Source organism: Bombus pyrosoma, linkage group LG1 (assembly GCF_014825855.1).
Source record: "Bombus pyrosoma isolate SC7728 linkage group LG1, ASM1482585v1, whole genome shotgun sequence".
Classification (NCBI taxonomy): Eukaryota; Metazoa; Arthropoda; class Insecta; order Hymenoptera; family Apidae; genus Bombus; species Bombus pyrosoma.
The window spans coordinates 5,625,146-5,650,358 of record NC_057770.1 but is presented as its reverse complement, the minus strand read 5'-3'; the positions used below and the strand labels follow the sequence as shown (position 1 = coordinate 5,650,358).

General features: G+C 36.3%; 3 protein-coding genes across 6 annotated transcripts; 2 read left to right on the top strand and 1 right to left on the bottom strand.

Annotated features, from left to right (window-relative positions):
* Window positions 1–205: 205 nt before the first annotated feature.
* On the top strand, window positions 206–5,817 carry LOC122569274. Of its 4 annotated transcripts, none has more exons than XM_043730067.1 (4): window positions 213–346; window positions 1,460–1,721; window positions 3,537–4,411; window positions 4,781–5,817. In XM_043730067.1, exons 3-4 carry the CDS (start codon window positions 3,541–3,543, stop codon window positions 5,323–5,325), a joined length of 1,416 nt encoding a protein of 471 aa, XP_043586002.1. In that variant the 5' UTR covers window positions 213–346; window positions 1,460–1,721; window positions 3,537–3,540; the 3' UTR covers window positions 5,326–5,817. The 4 variants fall into 4 exon arrangements, with proteins under 4 accessions (XP_043586031.1, XP_043586002.1, XP_043586021.1 ...); XM_043730086.1 differs by having other exon boundaries at window positions 3,519–4,411; XM_043730096.1 differs by lacking the exon at window positions 1,460–1,721 and having other exon boundaries at window positions 206–346.
* Window positions 5,818–8,202: 2,385 nt separating this feature from the next.
* On the bottom strand, window positions 8,203–12,053 carry LOC122569294 (haloacid dehalogenase-like hydrolase domain-containing 5). The gene is made up of 4 exons (XM_043730129.1): window positions 11,919–12,053; window positions 11,611–11,853; window positions 10,069–10,886; window positions 8,203–9,986 (listed from the first exon to the last, which is right to left on the bottom strand). Exons 2-4 carry the CDS (start codon window positions 11,665–11,667, stop codon window positions 9,674–9,676), a joined length of 1,188 nt encoding a protein of 395 aa, XP_043586064.1. The 5' UTR covers window positions 11,668–11,853; window positions 11,919–12,053; the 3' UTR covers window positions 8,203–9,673.
* Window positions 12,054–12,536: 483 nt separating this feature from the next.
* On the top strand, window positions 12,537–24,796 carry LOC122569252 (eukaryotic translation initiation factor 2D). The gene is made up of 8 exons (XM_043730008.1): window positions 12,537–12,882; window positions 12,972–13,359; window positions 13,435–14,061; window positions 14,134–14,279; window positions 14,442–14,522; window positions 14,594–14,798; window positions 14,878–15,046; window positions 15,120–24,796. The coding sequence occupies exons 1-8, from the start codon at window positions 12,827–12,829 to the stop codon at window positions 15,194–15,196; spliced, it is 1,749 nt and encodes a 582-aa protein (XP_043585943.1). The 5' UTR covers window positions 12,537–12,826; the 3' UTR covers window positions 15,197–24,796.
* The last annotated feature ends 417 nt before the right edge of the window (window positions 24,797–25,213 follow it).

The window sequence follows — 25,213 nt, the reverse complement described above, 5'->3', positions numbered from 1 at the left end:
TTGATACGTTACAGGTGGCAAGCTCGCCGATCTTGTATTGTCGATGGAAGAATATCTCGTTTGGCGCAAGTTGTTCGTTCCAAAGCGTTTTGTATTCATCTTGGAATTATCTGATCATGCATGGAGAAGAGATATATATGGGTCGATTAGCATAATTGTGGACCACGTATCGAGAGTGTCGGGAAGGAGAATTAACTGCAGCGATCTATCTCGCTATCAGACGGTGTTCATTATATCTTTTGCCCTATTGCTTCTTTTTCTAAAATCCATAGCGCGAGCGTAATGCGCTAATAAAGTAGTACGACGCGAGCACGATCTCTAACCAGAGCAATTTTTGTCGAGTCAGGTAAGTAGTCCACGAGATGTTTAATTTCCAAGATTCGTGTCGACGAGAGACTTGCATCTACAATGTCGTCGCGTCGTTGTAAGCAATCGTTCGAAAGCCAGCGCAAACAAAATGTTTAAACTATCGTTTGATTTGCTTTTGTTTCGACAGAAATCCTCCGATGTTTGCTTCGTATCGCGTTTATACCCGATTTACGGAACAACATACTATCGACTCCAGCTGACCCACTTCTTCCATTAATTAACGCTTTTCTTCGAGAGTTGCACGATGCAAAACTCTCCACGATGTTGCAAATTGGGGAAAAGAGAAACTTGTAATTTAAATAGAAGCGTAAAATTGTTTTACATTGCGTTACAGCGTTACATATATAGTTACATCAATAACTGCTTCTTTCACGCTCGATGATAGCCTCGGATCTTCCACGGTTCGTGGATAGATCGAGGAAACAGGATTAACGAAAATGGTGCATCGGATCCGACTTATTAATTTTCCCATAAGAATCGAGCACCAGTTCTCTTCTCTTTGAGACTGTTATTCCCGTAGTGCACAGCTAGTCGAGACTCATGCGATTCGTACGCGCTCGAATGATCGCGGAAAAAGTGATTTAGCATCCGCAATTGCGGAAGAACAACATTTCTCAAAGATTATACGATTGTACACAATTACACGTTTCATCGATGTCGTTGCTTAAGACCTTGTCGTTTAACAATTAGAAGGTACGATCGTGATGACGATAGAAAATGACGGAAAAGTTAAAGATATAGATGACCTTGAAACGCTCTTGATATTTTCTACCTGTGTTAGATACATTCTACTACTGTTATCGAAATACAAAGATAAAAGCAAAATAAAAATATTTTCATACACGAATAAAAATAGATCTCCCTATATAGCCGTGTCAAACAATCGGAGAATCCTAATTAATCGTACGGTAACTGGCTCGGGATCGTTTTACGCTCTTTGCCCGATTTCCACTCGCAGTTCACTTTCTCCTCGAACATTCGTGACAAAAGAGCAGGGACCATTGTTCAGGGAAAAGATTCAAAATGGTCCCGGAAGGCCGCCCGACGAATTGAAAGTAATACGGATTGATTTAACACCAATTTCATCCAGGTAACGAACGACAAGGGGTCGGGATTACAAGCTCGACGAGAAGGTAGGGAGCGTGGTCGAAGTGAATGGCTTTCTCATCGGATCCGTGGATCTTCAGTATTCCTGGTTCCAGTCGGACCGATGGACGGTCTCCTCTCGCGTGCTATTTGCTACATCGGCCGGATCGGTCTGCTCGATGTTCGATGTTCGATCGTAACTGAGAAACTTGCGACGGGACGAAAAATTTAGTGTTCGAACGTCCGGCTCGTTTTCTGCCAACTGTGTGAGTAAAAATAATTTTTATACGTTTCTAATTTAATTTGACTCGATGTTACAATTCGATTTAATATGTCTCGAAACAATTCCATCTTCGACTGCTGATAAATTGACGTACATTGACAAGTATCGTGTTTCTAAGAATTTTCCACGAAATAATTGAATTAACTATGCGATATCAGCTCGGTTTCGTTTTTCGTGTACAGTTCCGTTGAATAGTTATCATTCACGGTACACGGCATTTCTGTTTCTTTTCCATGTACGTTCCTATGAACGATCTCGGAGAGATCTATGCAGCACGATCTCAATGTATTCCGACGTTGAAAAGTTAGTTTGCTTTTCAAGTCTGACAAAGCACACGTTTCACGAATGGTGTCAACGGTCGCTGTCAACCGACAGAAAAGAAATCAAGGCGTTTTTCGAATTTCGGCCAATAGCTGAATTCGTAATGGATTAACGGTCTTTTAGAAAGTCTCGCGGATTAGAATTTCAACTTTTTGCAGATAAGCCACAAAATTTCCATGTCTTGGTTTCGATGATTACCATTAATAACTGTTACTAAAGACCAATAAAAAAGAATATTCGACAGCGTAGATACGAGTATAAATACACAGGAGAACCTCGATTTATCTCTGTTTTATTTCGAATGGAAGATTATCGAACACGGAATTGATGATCTTTCTTATTTGGTCGATTCAGATAAAAAAAAGAGAGAGAAAAAAAATGATTGGAAAAATTGAGAGATGACCCTGAACTCTGGATGAAGAGCAGTGTGCGCACGTGGACTGCTTTTTAAACGTAGCCACTCTCTCCGAACGACTTTTTCCGCCGTTTCATCCGAGACATTTCGATAGTTTTCTCTTCAATGATTCATCGTCTCTTTTTCACCGAGCTCTCGAACATTCATTAAAAATTCCATTTTAAAGATCGGCTTTGAGATATTTATAGCTAGCATCCTACGATCCAAAATCTACGTTTCATGCCCTGTGTTAATGTCTCGATTCATAATTTGCCGGCTTATTACGTGAAATTCAAATATTCCGGATGTTTCATGCATCTATTTACGATCTTCTCGAATAGAAACATGAAAGATACATGAGTTTCTGGATAAATCGTTAAACGTCTTACGAGCAAGATACTCTGTCAAGACTTGGACGATAGAAGAAACAATGGTATGTAATCTTAACAACGTGATAGAGGAAGTATTCTCATCGGGAAACGATTAATGGAAGCGTATTTCATGTCAGCGTGGCTGCATTCACCTTGACCGAAGAAAGTGTTACACCGGTCTTTAACCCGTGCCGGTCGATTCATGAACGTACATTGTACGACTATATCGGTACGTCTACTTTTACCGTATCGATTATTCGATGCTCGTACTTTTTAATTGAATCGCAATTCGAGTCAGAAACGCGGTATTAGCAGTAAAAATGTTACGAGATACTGATCAGTTTTTTTTCTCACACGAAAGTAAGAACAAGTTGTTGAAAAGTAGAATAGATAACAGAAGAAAGGTGTTGGTTGATAATCCATTCTAAACGCGTAACGACATCGGTGTGAACATTTCTGCATAACTAGTTTCTTTCTCCGCTTTGACCAGCAGCCATATAAGTGGAACGATTCGAGAGTATGTAGTTCTTCTTGCTTACTAATCGGTCTAACTATGAACGCAAATTGAAACTGTCAATCAACAAACTTCTAAAAGAGTAAAAGTCTCCATATCGAATTCTATAGATAAAAATATCTATGTATTTCACGACGTATAGGAATTTGGACTTGACAGAATGTCGAAGAGTCAGTGTAGGTTTTCCATTGATTCCAGAACCATGAACGCGGCAACAATCTTGTTGGTCCTCGTGATAGGATTAGCCAACGGTCAATTGAATTTCGAGGGTAACCCGCTGACGGAGGATACCGAGTACACGGCTGTGGAATCACGATTCTCCGAAAAAACTGCAGGACGACAGGAAACCACAGTGGACGTGATCGATGCTTCGGCAGAATCTCCTCAAAACATTCATCTACTATTCTCGGACGTAAAAAACTCATCCCAATATGCAAATCCGATAAAAACTTCCATCGATGATCATCCAGTGAATCATACGTGGTCGCACCTTGAGAAGCAACAGAGGATCGTTCAATCGGGTCGTCATCTGTCTGCGAATACGTACAATCAAGGAATCGCCTCCGTCAACAACGTTGAAGTAGCCTTGAACTCTTTTCTTAATTCGAAGACGCCAGAGGAATCACGTCTGTCTCTGGACCATTATTTACAAAGCCGAGAAACCCCTCAGAATGCCAAAGCAATAATCGCCAATCAGCAGCAATTAACGCAACAGCCAGTAACACGTGTTAATCAGGAAACCGTGTCTTCTCCGGTGAACCAACACTTGACTGCGCAACTCATGCAACAAAGGCAGGCGCCGCACACTTTTCCAGTTGGCCAACCAGCTAATCAACCGACCTATGGTGCGCCTGTGAACTCGGTGGATCTTCGTTCGACTATGTCAAATCCGGCAACCGCGTCACTGATGCAGCAACAGCAGATGTTACAACCGTACGCTACCGGAATTCAGGCAAGGAACGACGTCTACTATCCAGGATGGTATCAACGCGTAAGAAGGGTGCGTGGAAAGCCGTTTCCCTATGCGCAATCCAGGGGTGGTCCAGGATTCTACGCCGGTCCGGTTCCTCCAGGTGATATATTACTAACGCGTTCGTAATCGAGAATTAATTAAAATGGAATTAACAAGACTAAGCTGCGCGTGAAAGAAACTTTCTTATACGGATATTCTGAATGTTTGAAAATCTTATCGAATCTGCTAATTAACACGAGATACGTCAACTATGACGGTGAAACGGGTTTAGCAATCGAGAATTGTATCTCGATTACTAAATCCTGTAATTTAGGGAAACTTCTCTTAACGCAATTCGCATTGCAAGAGAGGCCATTAATTAGGGAATTTGTGAGAGTTTTCTTATCCAATGCCGTAATTGATAATTTTCACTCGAGATAAATATTCACCTTAATTAGCAACTAATTTTGCAATCGACTTTCTCAAGCAGTGCCGTTCAAGCAGAAAGGCCCACCCGTTGAAGTAATCTACACGAAGCCACCAGGATTTCATCGTGGGCCACCACCTATCAGCAACCCTCCGGTTCCCTACGAAGACGCTAGTGCTTGGTTCCCTGAAGTTGATCATCCACCGTCAACCAAAGATGTTTACTATTCTCAGCTATACGCTCAATCCTATGATCCTTATTACTACAATTATATCGCCAAAACGGGCAAAATAAAACCTCATCTGTACGGCAAATTAGGTAAGTATCACGAAGAAGAAGGGGACGGTATCTGGGGGGAATTGTATCGAGGATTCAAGAAACACGGCCTGAAGAATATCATGACACCAACGTTTCTCTTGGGAATGACTCTCCCTGTGGTCACTCTGATGCTCACGGCACTCGTACAGAAAAGGTCTCTGTCCAGGTCGGATTCGAGAGAATTGACAATGGAGAACACGATCCAGGATTATTTAGAGCAAGTTCAGAAAGCCGTGGAATGTTACGAGAAGAAACGTAGGAAGAGGAACACGAGTGCAGATGAGTGTTAGAATTATGATTGATTTTATTAATTTATTGAATGTGGATATCGAATAGGTAATGGATGAAATGGAAAGGATATCTAGAAATCTTGTACATATTTCGTGTAACATATTAACGAGGGATATGCTCGTATGATTGTGTAGAACAGAGAGTGATTTCTCTTAGAAATGGTTCTCTGTCGCAGTCGGTGGTTTATAGCGAGTGATTAATTACATAAAATCGCGGTAGACCATCACGAGATATCAATGGGGAGAAGGTGACAGTGAAACGTCTCTCGCGACGAGAGTGGCTAAACGTGAGAAGCAAACTTTCGCGGGTCAATTACCTACGACCCTATTCGCATCCGCGTGGGTGTGCAACTCGCGGATAGTAAGATTAATTACCAATGATACCGAGCTACTTTTACTTTTCTAATAAACTACTCGACCACAAGTGGATTAGTAGTAGCGGCTTTGATTATAAACGATGCGATTGGGAAATACAAAAACGTTGAAACTTTATTACAGAGTATTTCTTTAGTTCCTTTACTACCGTACTTTAAATGTCTTGTCTTCTTCGTCTTCTCTTTTCTTCAAGCGGGAAAACGCTTTCAAATGTACAGTAATCTTCGGACCATATTCCAGTTATGTATGCTCAGACGAGCCTTGAATTTTGAATTAGGAATGACATCCGCGACTTTACTGCACCGCAAGGCGTGCATCATGGCACAGAAATGAATAACCGGTTTGTCCATTTAAGGACGAGCCGAGCAAAGTGTTACGCATCGATTTCGACGAAATTTTGACTGGAGATCTAAAAATTTCGATTCATTATTACTTTCATTTATTATTTAATTAATAAGTATTAATTTCTCATACTTCTCTTATATTTTCTAGGCTAACGAACGGTACAAAAGGCACATTAAAAAGTCCATAAAAAAGTCAATGCATAACATACAAAAGTACGATCCCCTTACTAGGTGTCAGTGGTTTTACTCATCAACCTTGATTAACAATCTTGCAACCTGTTTCGCAAACTGGATCAGTGAACGCAACATTCTCATTATGGATGTCATTTATCTGTTACAAGAAATCGAATTACTTTTATTTCATATTTGAGGTCATATCAATATAAATTTGGTGAATCATTTCCGTTTTATTGCAATCTTTTATCATCAATCTTTTATTTTAAAAAGTCTCGCAAGTACGATGATCGTACGCTACATTTTTAATTCCGTTCACGGGCTGACGTAACTCGAGTACACAACGCTGATTAGTAACGCGGCGATGAGGTCAATTACGATAACTCAACCATTAATGAACTCGTAAATTAAGATCATGTGCGATGGAGCGGCACGTTTGGTGTCCAAGAAGAGGCTCGCGCAAAGCTCATCCCGAAGAAATCTCGGTCGATTTCTTCTGCTGCCGGAAATGTGTAAATAGAACCGTGCTACTTAGCTCGTTAGGTTTTACTGATTGCTGGTAAGGATATATTTTTAACCCAAAAAGGCGAGACACCCGTCGAATCTTTAGGTGACACTTCAAATAGCTCACATACTTGCTTGAAACCGGTTTTTCTGTCGTCAACTTGCACTCTAAACACAAAAAGACCACTTATGATTACTTTTTTATCGTAGATTGTAAAAAACTGCAGGCTCGTGTACCGTGAAAAACTATTTCTTATCTTCATATTCATACATTTACACTGGTAATTAATATAAAAATGTCAATCGTAATTATTGAACTCGGAAACAACATGCATTCAAACAAACATCCATGAACTCTTGATAAACCTTTCAACGTGAAACTAAATTTATTCTTCGCGAACAGCGATGAACCGATATGTAATTGAATTATTTCATCAAACGATTGACGGTTTAATTCACAGGTCATGAGACCCAGACGTCTTGCATGTTCCACCATAATGAGAAGCAATGACTAATTTCGACTCAATTTTCTGCACACCATCTAAAAAAAATAGTATTATTCAATGTGCATCTTTAGCTTCTCTATGCAGCGCGTTCTTCTGTCTACTTACCGATATTCCGCTCGAAAAGCAGCAGAGAAAGTAAATACATGAAGAATGGTAACGCGAAGGGAAACACTTTCATCCGACGAAACTCCAGCGTAAGATTGCATTGTTAATCATAAGAAGATCGGTAGTTTGTTAACGAAAAATATATTGTATATTTTGTTGCATCTAGTTTCTACAGTTACACCTTGTTGCAGTAGGCAGAAGAGAATCTTTTCACCTTTTCTCCTTTTCAAAGAATATACAACATAAATCCGTTTGTTGTTGTTTGTGTTCGTTCCAATAGCAATGATTGAAATTCAAAGTAACGCGACAAATCATATAAATCATTTTCGATACGAAAATATACCATTAAAACGATAATTAATTTCATTAATCATTTAAACGTCGTTAAAAAATATTTATAATGGAAATTAATATATCACGTTGTCGTTTTTTCACAAGGTAAGAATAAAGACGTGCAATAAAAGAGAATAAAAGTTAATAAAAGAAAATGAACGTTTCGTTCATTTAACTAGATAGAGTGTAAGGTTCGTGTCGAACAGCAAATAAAAAAGGATAAATATGGAAAATTTTTATGCGTGTCTTTTATCTTCCACGTGATAGATCCACAGGCGATACTCGAAGATGATCTTTGAGAAGAAATCGAAATTCCTTTTGACATATTCTTTTCTTTTCTTTCTTGGCAGAAAAAGGTTTTAAAGAATTATTTCTTGATACAATCTGTGACTTTTATGAAATAAATAGATAAAGAAATGCACTAGTGACAATGCAGAAATAATGAACATAAGTAATCACAAAATCTACTAAAACTTATTCTAATTGTATTTATAAAAGTCACAGATTGTTTTATGAATAAGGCTCTTATAAAATAATTTTTATAACTAAAAAACAATGTAATTCTGTATTGCTTTCAATCTTGCAACACTCTACAATATTATGTACGTATAATTGCGTATAATTGCCCTTCGTTATCTACAGCATTACTAATTTCGTGGAGCGCTATTCTTTCGAAAAATTTTAAGTTATTTTCTATCGCTAGCAGAAACAATGTTTTCTCTTTTTTTCTCTCTTATAATTCGTTAACGTTAAAACAAGTTATGGACCGACTACAACAAATGTTCATCATCGATTTGATTCTATGTAGGTCAGTCTTCGTCTCAATAGACGTCTTGGTATATTTAATATCATAATAATATATATTTATTATCATTTCATTTCTGTGTGGTCTATTTATTTCATTTTTATGATCTATGATCAGCTGAGTCAAATTCTTCTATACAGTGTGCGTTTATAATATTTCACAGAACTTATTTGATGCACATTGATAGAACATTTGTGGTCTTTTCTCTGTTCTTTAAATTATTATACATGTATATAATGATTGAGGTGAAATTGTTTAATAATTTGGTAACTAATTCATTCACGCCTCATTCAATAACGGATCACTACTACGGGTCGGTACAATTATGCACGGTGAAACTGTTTAGTAGGACTAGACAAGGTTCTGTGTGTAAAGCGTTATTCACTAGTGAATGTTAAACAGAATAGTTTAAATAATCTGTCTATCACTAGATTACAATTGTCTTCGATTGAAACACAGCGCATTCCATGAACTTCGCATTTTTTTATTTTTTCTCTTTTTTAATTCATTTCATGAAGCGCGATCGAACGCTTTTTACGTACTCAGGACTGTTAGGAAAAACTTCTGGCTGTTTTCCGGAAATATAAATGTAAAATTTACCCTCACGATATAAGATCAAACATTAAAAAATTTAATTATCACATCATAATTAACATGATTAAAAATAGTACTAAAAATTGTTGTGTATACGTTCGATATATGAGTGCATATATATATATACACATATAACATTATCTTCGAACATTTTTCTAAATAATATAATTGTATAATATAAATAATAGAAACTTCCAATATACATAAAAATCTCTATAGATTGAAAGACCACTTCAGCTATAATTAATATTTCTAATGTACAAGCTTGTACTGCTCGCAAATATGATTGACTCGCAATGATAAATAAAAATTTTGTAACTAATTAGCGTAAGATTACAATTCTTTTTTTCCCTTTTTTGATAAAATGGCATAAATGGCAAATAAAAGTGACGAGAACGATATAAAAAGTAAAACGCTCAATAAAGTATAGTGTCTATGCAATCAATTACAGCTTTCTTCAGCTCCTTGCCTCAAAAAAAGGCTGACGAAATTAACGTAATACTCACATTACCGAAGATATATCTAATTTCTCTTGTTTTCTTCCCCCTTAATTGATATTAGCATGTGAACACTCCAAGTCTAAAAATACATTCTATATATATTTTAATTCAGTCGAATTTTTCCTCCTTAAACGCGACTTTAACAGCTTCGCCAACATGTTCCACTACGAATGCAGGCTTGGTCAGGCCTTCTTCGACTGGTAATAAATCTCTAGGATTATGTTCCGGTATAAAATCCGAATCTCGTTTATGAACACCAGTTTCAACTAAAATACTAATACAAGCTTTTGCGCTAGGCGGAGTGATATCCTTGTTCAGTAGTTTCTTCAATTTATCAGACTTTAATACTTCCTCTTTCGCGGAATATGCCAGATATTTATCATACAAATTTGCACCAAAAATATCAGTATTGATGTTATCTCTGTAAAATTATATTGAATTTAATACTTATTTTAATTTAAAAAATTATATTAGTTTCTTGATATCTTCAAAGTATTAATTACCCAATAGCATATATAGTATCAACATTATGATCTATTCCAATACTTCTAGCATGTTCATGGAGCATCTGATTTGCATGATAGTATGTAACTTCACTAGGTTTTCCGACTAGAGCAGAATATATCATGTCTTTTCTTGTAATCTTTTTATACAAAGACTCCAGACATAACAGAAAAGCACCATGCCCATATCTAGGAATTGGTGCTTCTGATACCCACAATAAATCCATATTACATGCCAATACTGGAATGTGTGGATATGGGATATTATCAGATAAACCAGCAGGCATGCCATTAGTTATTAAAAGATCTACTATTAGTTGTAATGGGGTTTCCCAAGAAATTGGTTCGCTAAATAACACAATGCCTTCTATTGCAGGAAACTTTGGATCCACAGGACCGCATAGTGGATTTCTCTTTTCCACATTTACATAGTCTAAAGATGGGAAATTTTTAACTAGTTCCTGAATAGTTACTGTTTTTTGGAAACCCAATTCTTTAGCTATTTCTTTAACTGGCCCTTGTCCAGTTATTAATACTTGTTTATTATGAAATTGTTCGAATAATTTTAATGGTGAATGAGCCATAACAACTTGTGATTCTTTCACTTCAATTCCTATCCATTTAGATAAATCTGCTGCTTTTTGACTACGCAATGCATTTCCACTGTTAGTAACAAACACAGTTGGTACACGAAATTTGCCATCTTTTCCTCTAAGTTGTTTAAAAGCCTCTGGTGCAGGTGGTAATACATTTTTGCCACGCACTATTACACCATCAATATCAAAGAGTAAACCAAATTTTGGTTTAGAACTTAGATGCTGAAAATCAAGAAACTTCTTAAATATAATAATCCTTAAAAAAAAAATTCACTAATATTCATTATTTTCTGTATCTTTATATGTATAAATGAGACTAATGTTCTTTATATGTTTCATAAGGGGATCTATAGTTACTTCATATTTTTGGAGCAAGATATTAAAACAACTACACAAGACCTTGAAGTAAGATGTAAAAATATACTCGTCATGTTATGAATGCTATGCAATATATTTTTATACCAGCACATAAAGCAATGTCTGATAGATTTTGCATCATTTGTCTTGATTAGCATTATAATTATAATCCAGAATTAATTTTTACGCAATGTGTTACAAAAAATTATATATATATAATATACATTTCTTATTTTTCAATTAAAATAATAATTAATAAGAGTTTACACTAAATTCATTAATAATTTATAGCAAAAATTGTTTGTAAAAATTCAAATTTTTAAATAAAAGGTAATTCGTTTTAATTCGTATTTTTTAAACGGCATTTGAAGAAAGAAGAAGAAAAAGGATAAGGTAAAGAATAGAATTATCAATAAACGTAAATCTCTCCACATAATCGAATAAATAAATTATTACTACATTCTCAATTTGCATTAGTAGAATGAATTCAATTCTATTAATCTATGACATAAACAAAAGAAGACATGTATTACTTTGGAATACAGTAACTAGAATCGAATATAACAATGGCGTATGAAATGTAACTCACTCTAACCCCCGTAAACCTCGCGATGTCTGGTCGTAACAATATCTTCATAATTGCCATTCTGTCAGTGGTTAATGTAAGGATATAGCGATAATATCTTAAACTTGCACTATATTCAAAGGCTACTTCTCATAGATTGATTATGCATAATGCAACGTTTTGAGGTTATAATGATCTACAGATCGCACAGTATATTTGATCGTGTTTTTCCCGCGTGCCGTAAGAGGACACAATTTATATTACATACTACAAAATACAACTAACATTATTATCATGTATGATACATAATGCCTTTTGTTTTTGATACAAACTTCTTCTGAATCAATTGAAGAAAGAGTTCATCTAGATGAATTTCCAGATAAATGTTTGTTTGTATAAATATCTCATATTTAAATGGAGCTCAATTAACTAAGATTAAAAGTAAAGTCGATTCCATAGTCATATACACTATACGCAGGTCCGACAACTCCTATAGAGGCGGGTGTTATCATTTTGCTCACGATTTGATGTAGCCTAGTTCCTTTATTAATCGCATGGCGCTACAACAAAATTCCTCTGTGGATATCATAGGTGTATACGACCATGGCACATATGTGAGTCTGGATCATATGAACAAGTCTCGACGTTCATCTAACATAGATTAGGCCAAACCGTCCGAAAACTGAAACGTGAAAAATCAACATGAAAGACACGAATGTGTGGTGGCCTAGCGACAGCTTCTGTCTGAAGAATTTTGTTGTAGCGCTATACGGCTAATGAGGGAACTAATATAGATCAAAATGATAACAGCCCCCACCACCAAAAATTAGACGAATTGCTGGACCTGTACCTGTGTCGATTCGAATATTGATAACTATACTACCAACTGTCAGCAGAAAGATAACAGTGTTAATATATCTTTTTATGTAGGATATTCGTATTTATGTATTAACAGATACGTTGGAAAAATTGTTAACGCTTATTGATCCTATTCAATCCCTTGTCATAAATTTTTGTATATTAATTGTTGATTTTTGCGACCTATTGATCATCCATTGTACGCATGTTTCATGCGGAATAGTTGCGTCGTAACAAAGTTTAGTTATCTTGATTAGAACTACAACGATTAAAAAAGCAGATAAAGGGTTGGATAACCTGTATCCCGAATATAGCCAAATTTTTAACAGTATACTTCCGGATTTTTTAACTCATTTCTTTTTTGTATTTTCACTACATCAAAATGTTTATAAAACCATTCAAAGTAAAATCTAACAATCAATTGAAAGGAACAGAAAGGTTAGTATAATCTGATTGTTTAGTTATAATGAGTTATATGTACAAAAGATTATATGTGTATTAATGAATTCTATATTGTTTATGATCAGGAAAAAATTATGCGAAGAAATTTTAGCAGCATATCCGACGCTGACAGATGAAGAAACGCAATCGTTGATTCCTAAAAAAGAGACGATAAGCGTTATGAAAATTTTAACTTACAGTGGCCACTCAGGAAAAATATATTGTGTAGCTAAAATACCCATGTTTTTCCAACTTGAATCTTTGCATCAGGCATTATTACCTACTATATTCACTTTATGGCATCATCCAAATTTGTTAAGGACTTTTACAACCTATCCTCCAGTTGTAACAAAACTAGCTGGAGGTGCAAATTTAATGTTGCCTGGAGTCAGTATCAAGGAGCCTGTAACATTATATTCTTTTGGAAAATTACAAAAGGGTACACCTGTTTCAGTAAACACAGATGATAATAAGGTACACTATTATAAAAGTTTATTCTTATTTTAGCATAGTTATAAAGAGATATAATTATAATTCCTGTTGGCCTAGGCACCGGTTGCTGTTGGCTTTACCGCTCTTTGTAGCGAAGACATGTACATGTCTGGAGGACACGGAAAATGTGTAGAAATTATACATGTAATAGGAGATACACTTTGCCAATTAGGGAAGCCTCCTGTAAGGCCAGACTTAGGACCACCAAATATTGATACAGATAATGATAAATTGGAAAATATAAATGAAATAAGTGAGCCAAGTAATGGTAATAATGAAGAATCACTTGTTGAAATAATGGACGATTTAGAAATAAATAATGATAGAGTATCAGAGATTGAGCCTCCTTGCGAGGAAGAAAATAAAATAGAGGAATCTGATGAAATAAAAAATTTATCTACTGTTCAAGAAGAAGCAACTGTGGATCCACTAAAGGAAATGGACAGTTTATTAGAATATTGCTTTTTAAAAGCTTGCAAAACTTCAGTAAAATCTAATGATTTACCTATGTTGACATCCAATTTCTTTAAAAATCATTTAATAGCTGCATGTCCACCAGATAAAAACATAGATATAAAAAAATCTCGGTATAAAAAGCTATCATTGTTTTTAGCAGAAATGAAAGCAAAAGGTATTATTAACACTTCTGTAACTAAAGGTGTTGAAAGTATATTATCGATTAAGGTAAGATTTTTTAATGGAAGTTTTTTGGAACATAACTTACTCTTAATATAATTGTGCTATATCCTTTTGTAGTTTAATCATCCTCTTATAAAAGAACTAGTCATTGTGGAGGAACATACACCAATCCAGGAGCCAGTTGTTTCTAATGCTGCAGTTGTCTCCGAATGTTATAAAGTAACTGCTGATGTTTTGCCAGTACTATCAAAATTCAGATATGAGTGAGTATAGTGTCAGGATGTGTCATGTTGCCGCGATACAATAATTGCAAAAAGAATGATTTTCTCTGCAGAGCAGAAGTCGACAACTGTTACATCATATACCATTATGCTGTATTATATGATACGAATTATATACATTTTACTCCCATACAATGATTGCAGAAAAGGGGACATTATGAAAAGAGCTGAAATCAGAAAATGTTTTACTGAGTATGTGAAAGCGGAGAATCTTCAAGATGGAAAGTAAGCAGTGCATAGTCGATTATGTGTTTTATCGTGATTTGGTATAATCATTTAATTGGTTTTATTTATAGGATACTGAAATTAAACCCGCAACTCGCAGGTATTATGAAAACCAAAGCGAATGTGGAAACTGTGTTGATGGAGGATGGAATAAATAAGTTTATTGGACGTATGACGCATATGCACGAAGTCACTTTAGCTGGAAATAAATTGTTACACACGGGCAAATTGGAACCTATTGACATGAGAGTCACCGTCCGATCCGGTGGTAAGAAGGTACAGTAATTGATCTCCAAAATTACAATACGTACAATATTATGGAAACGTTAATATTTATTTAGTACTTATATTACAGGTTACGCTAGTAAACAATTTAGAAACATTTGGTATAAATTCTAAAGAGTTCAGCAAGGAATGCCAGAGCATTGGAGCGAGTGCAACAATTACGGACGAACCAGGAAAGAAAACTCCGAGTGTTCTGGTTCAAGGGAATCAGATTTTATACGTGTACAAATTACTTACGGGTAAGTAGTGAATTAACGTTTTATGAGATATAAACATCTCTATGCTTAAGTCAAGTGAATGTTAATTTTTCAGAAAAATATCAAATAAAGAAGAATTATATAAGAGGATTAGAATTCGCCCCAAAGAAGCAAGGTTCTCATAAAAAATAGGTTGCCTGTCAAAAATTATCACGTGATAGATGTGGCGTTACATCAAATTTTACCTCATAAACGATTAAATTTTTATTTCTTTCTGATACGAAACTTTCCTGTTACAAGATTAAATTTTTACAGAATCATTTAAGGGTCTCTCGACTATCAAAAAGACTATATGTAGTCTTCATGATTGAGATACTATGGTGAATAAACGTTATTTCAGCATTCGATTCTGCCTGCATCAAAGCCGTCTGATGCCGCTACATCAATCGGTGTTACTACTTGATATTTCAATTTAGGACGTTCTTAATTCCAAATATACGTATGCTGCCACCTCAATATATTTCTTTCTAGAAATATTTTATATTAGATGTTTCACTAATTCATTAATTACTAACATTGAATATCGAATACAGAAAAACTTCTATGGATTGTAATTGCAATTCGACTGATCAATAAATGAATTCGCAACGAAATTTTATAGTTATTTATCTGTCCCTAATCTTTGATAAACGATCAGAACAAAAACAAAATGAAAGAAAACTGGTGACTGGATGAAAAAAGAATCAGGAATCGAAGTTTGTTAATATAATTTATTGTATATCGAGGTTTCAACATGGAAAAGTACAAATATTGCAATATAGGGCCCGCGAGCTCTCCTCGGGTGGGAGGGAGGGAGGGAGGGAGGAGGGTACGATTCACAGGAAGGAGAGACAACGCACGTTTAAGATATCTCGAGAATTTTTTCTTCATTTGTTCTGACGAAAATGTGCTTGCTATGCACTAAAACCGGGGATATGAGGTATACATATGCAGATCTTATGTGTTTCCGCTGTATTTTTTCTTTTCGCTTACCTGGCGATAGGGAAAAGTCAATGGGTTGACGAGCAATCCACCGATATTTCTTTTGAGTAAAGGAAGGTTCCCTCCTCTCCACGGCCCCCGCATATATTTAATACTCGTTTTGTTCTTTTTCTTTCTGCTACCAGTACGCACGGGCGCGTTACGATTGTGACGCGCGACGCGCACGTGCGTGTCGTGACAGTTATTACTCTTTTTTTTTATCATCATCATTACCATCATCATTATCATCATCGCTATCATCTTCACTTTCTATTCCTTAACTAAGCAGGCGACCTTCGACAACCATGATCACCCAATTTGATCGATTTTCCATCTAATTCGTCCATCGAAGAAACGACGAGTTCAGAAAGTATCTTAAAGTACTTATTTCTCAAATTTTCCAACTTGTAAGACGATATTACTTTCTGATTGGATTGACGGGTTTTTTGGGCGGATATGACGCAACACTTCGGTGACTGTTTTTTAGATTTCTCAAGATAACGCGAATCTTGCATTTTTACAGTCATACATTCAATATTTAGGGGCCGCTCGTCCGCGAAGTGTTTAACTATATGTAGCTCTCAAAATTTACTTTCTGGGAAATAACTGATCGTTTCTTAGCCGCTATCGACGAATTATGGTTAAGAACATTCGCATTCAACATGAAATATTTCAGAGCACCCTTGGTTTTTATTTTACTAACTTCCTCTTTAATCTCAAAATAAATAACTTCGTCCGAGATTATCATCACAATTAGCCAAATCTTGATCTTAATCTCGATCAACGAGCGTTATCACGGCTGCAACGAAGTGCCTTCGTCTCATTCTCTCCGTCTCTTTCTCACCGAAATTTCGTTATTATCATTACCATCTCGTGTGTCTATATCATTCACCCTCACTCTCTCTTTTTCTTTCCTCGTGCTCTCGTTTAGGTACATTTCTTACTTTCATACTCGCATTCTCTCGGTCTCTCTCACTCTCGCTCTTTCTTATTTCGCCTTCGGAATTTTCATAGTTTTTTTTATGCAACACATAATGCGACTAGGTAGTACAGGTTAATTAATAATTAATATCGTTAGTTATACAATAATAACGTATGACTAGACAATGCAAGATAATAATTATATCGTAAATAGTAATAATCATGGATCGCAATTTATATCAACAATTGTGATGGCGCGCACGTGTTCTCGAAAATGTTTTTGTCTGTTTTATTTTTTAAGTCATCTTTGTGTCTTTGTTCTGTGCCACAGTGTGCGTGAATGGTCTCTTTTTCTTGTACGTGTGGGTGCATGTAATCATGTATTTGTGTGCTATGATTGTACGCGGAGTTGTAGTACGTCCAATGTATAATCTTTCCGTTCCTCTATTTTGTTAGATGTTAACGATACAAGAGTACGTTGAAATGTGTATACCTCGTGTTGTTCATGTGTATATGGTATGCACCTATGTGTGCACTGTAATTTGTCTCGTGTATGATATAGAAAAAGTACATTAGCAAGAATCTTGTAAATTCGTGTAAATATTCAACACATTTCTAGTTCGTTGCCCTAAAGTGACGTTGAGGCGACAACGAAGAATGCTCGACGGAACCCATCAGGAACGAACATCCCATCGTTGTTTCCTCGAGAAATGAATTCTGTTCCGTTATGAGGATAACCTGCATGCAAAATGCGTATACGTATGTTCTGCGATGAAGGAAGTGTGTTCTAATTTGCTCCGCTTGGCCGGTTACATTTTAGATCGAATAAACCTCGAATTTGCTATTTGATAAATTATGATTACACGTACGCAATGAAACTATCAATATGATACATAGTTACAACACATAAGTAAATAGAAAAGGTACATAGATCAAACTACTTACGTAACATCGACTTTTAAACATGTATGAATATTTAAATGAATGTACATAATTATAATAGTACAATGTCACGAAAATTATTATAATATTATGCTAATTTCAATTGTAATTCGAGGTTTTACTTGAACCTATTAAGACGGACTTGCGTATGCATATGTACGTGTATTACGTGTTTGTGTATGCGTATATGTGTTGTGTAGAGAGGAAGCTTTTTGCTCTGTACTACATATTAAATCGGTATCCCGATTAACCTCTTAAAAAGCACGCCCATATATACTTATTGCACAACAATAGCCGTTGCGGTGTTATTGAGATGCTCGAAAAATTTCCATGTGAGAAATATATGTGTATAATATAATATAATGTAAATACAATATAATATAATGTAATATAATATAATATAATATAATATAATATAATGTAATGTAATGTATATATAGATATATCTAACCTCCACATAATACTTCAATGGGAATTCCTACCTGTAGTTGTATAAATAATACGTGTAAGTAATAATCATGCGATAAGTACACAGTAATATGATAAATGACGATAATTAAATACAGATTATACGTATATAGGTTTAGATTCCTTCGCGTTTCGCACCTAGACAAATTGTAAATAAAACCATGCTCGGCCCCATCAGAAAGTTATACGAAGAAAGTATATTTCGCGAAATGCTCGACAAACAAATTATCGATTTAATTTGATTCGAGAGCGCTAGTCGATTGAAAATTCTACTCTTTAAGAGGTTAAGTGATCTGCTGGCGCAACGTTTCTAACAGGATCGATCGATCGTTGAATCGATAGATCGATTGAATTTGGAAACATATCGATGTATCGACGTACGATGGATCGACGGTTAACAGTGATTACACGGTATCCTTCGCGGTGACGGCACCCTGTGAAATTAATTCTTCGAGAAATAATTTCGTCAGGATCCCGATGATGATCAAAGATGCTCTTTGTTACAAAGATAGAAAGAAAATATTCTCCACGACTGTCACCCACGTAAAAGCTGGAAAAGAAACCTTCTGATCTCTATATTTTCCCCAATTGTCTTCTTGATTCTAGTCTCGATATGCTGCGATCAAAGCACCAATCGTGATTTAACAATGAACAATGTTCGTGTCATTCGCGATCGAAATGATCAACGATATATATATATAAAGGTTAATTCGATTTTCTGACGTGAAACGAAAGTAACTCGCTCGCCAACGTAGAATCACCGAAGTGGATAATCGAGTGTCTAGCAATTAACGAGGTAATTAGAAAGAGGAAGAAGCTCGGTGTTCCGATGCTTGGTCGATGCGTGAACGTTAGGCCTGTGCACGACCGACAGTAGTTCTAGTCCGTGCGTGATCAGACGCAGGCCAAACTTCCTAGCAGAGAAAGTAGCATCTCCGCGAAAAAAGAGACTTCTCTTTCTTATTATTTCTTTTCATCTTTCCCTAGAAAATTTTCTGTTTCCTATTCGCTCGGTAATTCGATCGAGGACCACTCGATCGAAAAGTAGTGTAAGTCCGTGCAAGATCAGACATGGACCGAAGTTTTTAGCAAAAATGTTTTCACTTCTTAGAAGTTTTTCTACTCGTCGACTTGTCTCGAAGGTCGTTCGATCAACGCTAGTATAAACAGTATCGGGTTTCGATTTCCAAGTATAGGTATATTTTGTTTGACATTTAATTCGATCGATAGTAGTGCGTATCGTGTCTGATCAGACGCGATTTGAATTTTCTAAAATACTGTATTCGGAAATGAAACGACGACAGAAGATCTTTTCTATTTTTAATTATACAATTTATATTTAGTTTAAACTAAGCATTATTAGTTTAAACATCGCCACGTCAATGTTCATAAACTACCAATCGATCGAAAAACGATATTCGAGCCAAGCAATCCTTCCACAAATCAGTCTTACTTTATCTATACCCACTGATCTCTCTCAACCCCTCCATCCCACCCTAAACATTTTTTTAATAATAAATAATCGCTATACTTTTTTTTTTATCGTAAATCGTCCCATCAATAATCGACCTATCACGATTCTTGCGTTCACCGCTGGGTGTGAAGCGTGTTAATTTTTGGAATTCCTTCTCGTCTCTTTTCTTTCTTTTTTTTTTTTTTAATAGCTCCTCTCTGGTGATATTACTCGCTATACATATATCCTATATACGTTCGTAAATCATTATCACGTACGATTTTGTGCAGTCCGTTTTGCGGAACGTCCGATGATATTACATTTAGCTTTTACACGTAGAGTTTGTCCTTTAGCAGAGAACGTTCTTGTAGATTTGACAGCATTTTGTATGGAATCGTTCCGTAATTACTGGAAGCATCAGAAACTTTGGCGAGAACCATTGAAATTTAATCCTTAGCCAATGAACTTCGTCAATGATTTCACTTTATCAAAAGAAAAATATTATATTAAGATAGTACCATTGTATCGAAACACGGGGTTTACTTAAATGCTCATTCCCTCTTTTCTTACTAAGAACACGCGTTATTTAGTCTATTTTATTACACGCGTAAGGATTAAATTTCACCTTATATCAGTCGAAATTCTCGTCCAAGTAATTCAGTCCGATGAACGCGTAATCAAACGGAAAGAAGTAAAGAGAAACGCGTGTCCATCGGAATCTCTTTGTGCAAAAATCCTTTGGTAAAAAAGACCCTTTCTATTTCATTTCAATTCGATATACTTTCTTCTTTCTCTCCACTATTTTAATATCTTACTTGTTCTCGTCCATTTTCTTTCCCATTTCGACGATCTAACGCCTAATCGTTATAATCTTATAGTAGTTTACCGTACAGTTTATACCACCGTGTGTCACGTGTCGACCGATAATTTCTCACATTTTAATAGCCTCTTTTACTATCAGTTACAGTTAAATATCGCTATTAATACCGTATTAAAACCCGTCATAAAATACATTACTCTATTATAATTCGCATTTTTTTACTCTTTTCCTCCTTGCCTTTTTTCCTCCTCCTTTACTGTCTCTCTCTCTCTCTCTCTCTACCTTTCTCTCTCTCTCTCTTTCACTCTTTTGTATCGTTAGTTTCTATTTCCATCTCATTCTGGTTAAACACGCTTCTATCAGACTTTTCTCTCGGTTCGTTCAACAGTTATTAACTTTGACGACACAGCTAGGCATTTTCAACGAAACTCTCCGGTTGTCTCTCCCCTTGGGAACACACGTGACTCTATAGTCGTTACCCCTAACTCGCCGATTTCGATTGGAAAGTCACGAAGAGATTCGGTTTGACCCGAATGATCGAGAAGAACACTAGAATACCAGAACACATCGACGAAAGCTACGCTCTGAAAGGAACGTCGCTTAGAAGGCGTCTCCCGTATATCACTCAGTACTTTTGCCATCTCTTTGGTTTCGCTGGCGCTAGAACGCGCCAAATGCTTTAATTCGTTCTCGGATTAAGTGTAATTATATGAGAGCAACATGTGCCCGTTAAGTCGAAACTAATCGAACTGAGAAAGTATAACTTTAATAGAGTTTAGATGGACCATGTTAATACGATTGTATAAGAACTTTTAATTTCCAACGAAAAAAGACGTTAACGTTATAAGTATTCGAACGTAATTTTTCATAAAACGAAACACGTTTAGAAATTTGATCAATGTTCCTTTCGCTGACAAGTCGCTGATAATCTCTATCAAAATAGTTGCAATGGTACCCGACTCGCTTGTCAATCGATCAACACTATATATATTGCGTATCACTTTGTTAATTTACACGACGAGATCAGATCGCACCGTATTAAACACGAGTCGAATAAAACAGTAGAGAAATCGAGCGAACCAAATCTCCTTTCTCGATCGTCAACAAAGTAAAGGTCTTTCGGTTGGATCGCGTGACTAAAAAAAGTGGCGGACTTGTACAGAGACGTAGATGAAACGAGAAGGCTCAAAACAGAAGCGTGTTATCGAGAAAATTACAGGTGAAAAAAGTCATGTCCGTGTCAGATTTAAGAGCAACTTATATTTCCTTAAGTTACAAAATCATTCATAGTTTATGGTTTTGTCCATTAAAACGACAATCAAAAGACAACGGTATTTATTCGAGACAGAAAATTTCGGGGGTGACGAATAGCTTCCCTTGCGTTTTTCGTTCGTTCACTCACTCGCACTTTCTCGCACTCTCGTTACGTATCTCTCTCTCTCTCTCTCTCTCTCTTTTTATATCGTTTTTTTTCTATGTTACTTTTATGTTTTTTTTTGCGTTATTTTTAATTGTGTTTTTTTTTCTTTTCGATTCTGTTTTTGTTTCTCGTTAGATTAGTGCCCTCCGTTCACTTACGTCTACGGTTGTTTCCCATTAAAGCTGTAAATGTTTATTATAAAGACAATTCGTAACAGTCGGACAGATTTTCACGTTCGGTCGTGATCCCTTTGAAAATCAACGATGTTTTTGCATTTTTTCACTTTTTTTTTTTTTTAATTATTTTTGTCCTTACGAACGGACCGTCAAAATTTGTCTCTTAAAATGGTCAACATATGTGTACTTCTTTTTTTATTTGTTTAATTGCTTTAATCTATTTGTTGTCGTCTCGCGTCGCGAAATATTTCTTGATCTCGATCAAGTTCACTTCAATCTCTTATCGATCCGATTGGCGTCGAATTTCACGTAAAGTGGACAAAAACGAGACGCACGGTTTCTCGTCTTCTTTTTCTCTGTTTTTCTAAATTTTTTGTTCCTCCGATTTTGTTTCTTTTTTGCATTGTTTCCACTCGATCGATGTGTTTCACACACGCCCTGGAGAAAATCACTGAGAACGATAAATGTATTGCACTGCGTTTATCCTGGGTGATAATAAATTTTTTTTTTTATGAACACTTATACATACAACGTTATAATATCGTAATGGTAAAATCTGGTATTATAATAGTTAATACGGAATCACTGCGACAACTGCGAGTGTAGAAACTCGATTCCCTCGATCGCGTCGAGGATCTTCTACACTGGTAATTATCGGTCACACGTGGAATTATTTTTCGAAACTAAACGCCATTCGGAATACTTTTCGGTAAGACTTAAAAAAATGCACGAAAGAAGATGGTAAGGCTAAAGGGTATAGTACATTTCAATTATATATTTAAAGTGAAACTAGATCAATTAAAAAGTAACTCGTGTCGAATCTCTGATCGAAAACATGCTGCTTTTGAAATTGATGGAAAAGCGAAGTTCGATCTAAATTGAATTATCGATAAAATCAGCGTCAAGTTTCCAGAAATGATTCTACAAGTGTGCTGCTCACTTGGATAACATCTCTCCGCGAAAAAGCTCCTCTTATCTTAATACTGTCGATGAATAAACTTTCATTCGATTCCCTATAGAAATCCCTCGTCCTTTCAATAGAAAAAGGATAAATGTCTTTTTGGCGGTTTCGCTCACGAGAACGCGTCCGTTCGAGATCGATCGTTAGAAACGCGTCTAAATATAATTACGTACGATTATTAATCGCGAATTTTGTACCTCGAGGGTCTTGCCGTCTTGGAATGTGCAAAATTTCGACGATCCTCGTCTACGTGATTCATAAATCACCTTTTAAATGCAACCGTATCTTCTCTAAACACGTTCATTGGTTAAATCAAACACTCGGTCTAGGTTTAGCAACTGGATCGAAAGAGACTAAAGCTAAAAAAGCGAAAAGTAGTCAACGAACGTTGAAACATTGAACGAGAAAGCAAGCATGGAACGAAATAGTCGTAGACGAGAAAAGGAAGTCTTTTATTCCGCGCCAGAGCCCTCGTACTCGGATGGAATGTATCTTCGATATTACGAGATCGTCGAGATCTAACAAGCACCTCACTGTTTAAAACTTCTGTTCTCCCTCATCTTTCCTCTTTCGAAACAACTGAAAGCTGCCTTAACTGTACCATTAATTTCGCATTCTCTGTTCGCGTGAAACCATTCTACAATACGCTTTCGTTCGCTAGTTTTACTGTGCGCTCTTGTGCGATGATCGACGCCCTCGCGAAAACGCGCGATCGATTCTGTTTCACGATCTATCAACCTTTTGATCGTCGTCTGGTTCCTTTTTAAAATCCTACGTACGTAAACAGCGTACTTCGATAAACGAGTTTCATCGCTTTAGAAATAAATTCAGCAGGCGAATACGAACGCTGAATTTATATTTAAATATAAATTTCCTCGACGAAGTACCATCTGCGTATTTATACTTATATTTTGTACGATATCTTAACGTTGATTCCTTATCTCGCGACGGAGGATGTTGAGAAGCGTAAAATGACGGGATCCAAGGCGCGATCAAGAGGTTTGATCCGTTCCATTGATTCGGACACAGTGAATTCTTTGAGATCTTTGATTCTCTACAGATCGTACCACGACGATTATCCTTTCGTTGCCACTATCCCTTTAAATAATTTATATATCGCGTTCCGGTATGAGCAATTGATTTACCGACAGTCTTTCCGTCTCTCGATTACACTTAAACACGTTGAAATACATGAAAAGGAATTAATCTATCTTTCCCCCCTCCCATCCCTGTTCAACCAAGCGTTATATCTTCGGCAAAATATAAATTATTTAAATAGCGCATGGATTACGAGACTCGACCAGTTTCCTCCTACGATCGACCAAAGTCGTTCCCCACCAGTACCGTGACAAACGTTTGAAAACGAAAATGAAACGACAAATAGCGATAATGTGACAGAAACGATCCATCCAAGGATTCTTTAAAAAAATTTCGCTATCCTTTCAAGAAAATCCATCAACGATGAGAAGGACTCGATTCGTTCCTCGAACCACGTGTATTTGGTTTCTTTCCTTTCTTTTGTCCTTCTTCTTCTTTCTTCCCCTCTTTTCTTTCTCTTTTTTTTCTTTTTTTCTTTTTTTTTTTTTTTTTGAGAAGTCGTCTTCGAGAGAACAAGCTCGAATACGAAGAAAAAGAAACGGAAGAACACGAGCAAACTCATTTCCTGCGTCACGGTGAACCTTCCGAAAAAACGGTTCGAATCCGTTCACGGAATACAAACGATTGAATGTACCTAGAAAACACCATTGTATGATCCATCTTGTATCTATACGTATGTATCATATATATCGTGCGAATCTTTCCTATTTTGTTAACAGAAATGCGAAAAGCGGCGGTTGCTTTTCGGAGAGCATTTCGTTTACGCGTCGACCACTAGAAGAAGAAGAAAGTGTGCAAGGAGATAAAACGGAAATGAAACGGAAGAAACCCCCACGAAGCACCGTGAAACTCACTTTGCTCTTTGCGTGTCCGGAAAATGTGCAGAACCAAAGTTTCCGGGGCACCCGTTGCAACAGTTCGTTTCTTTTT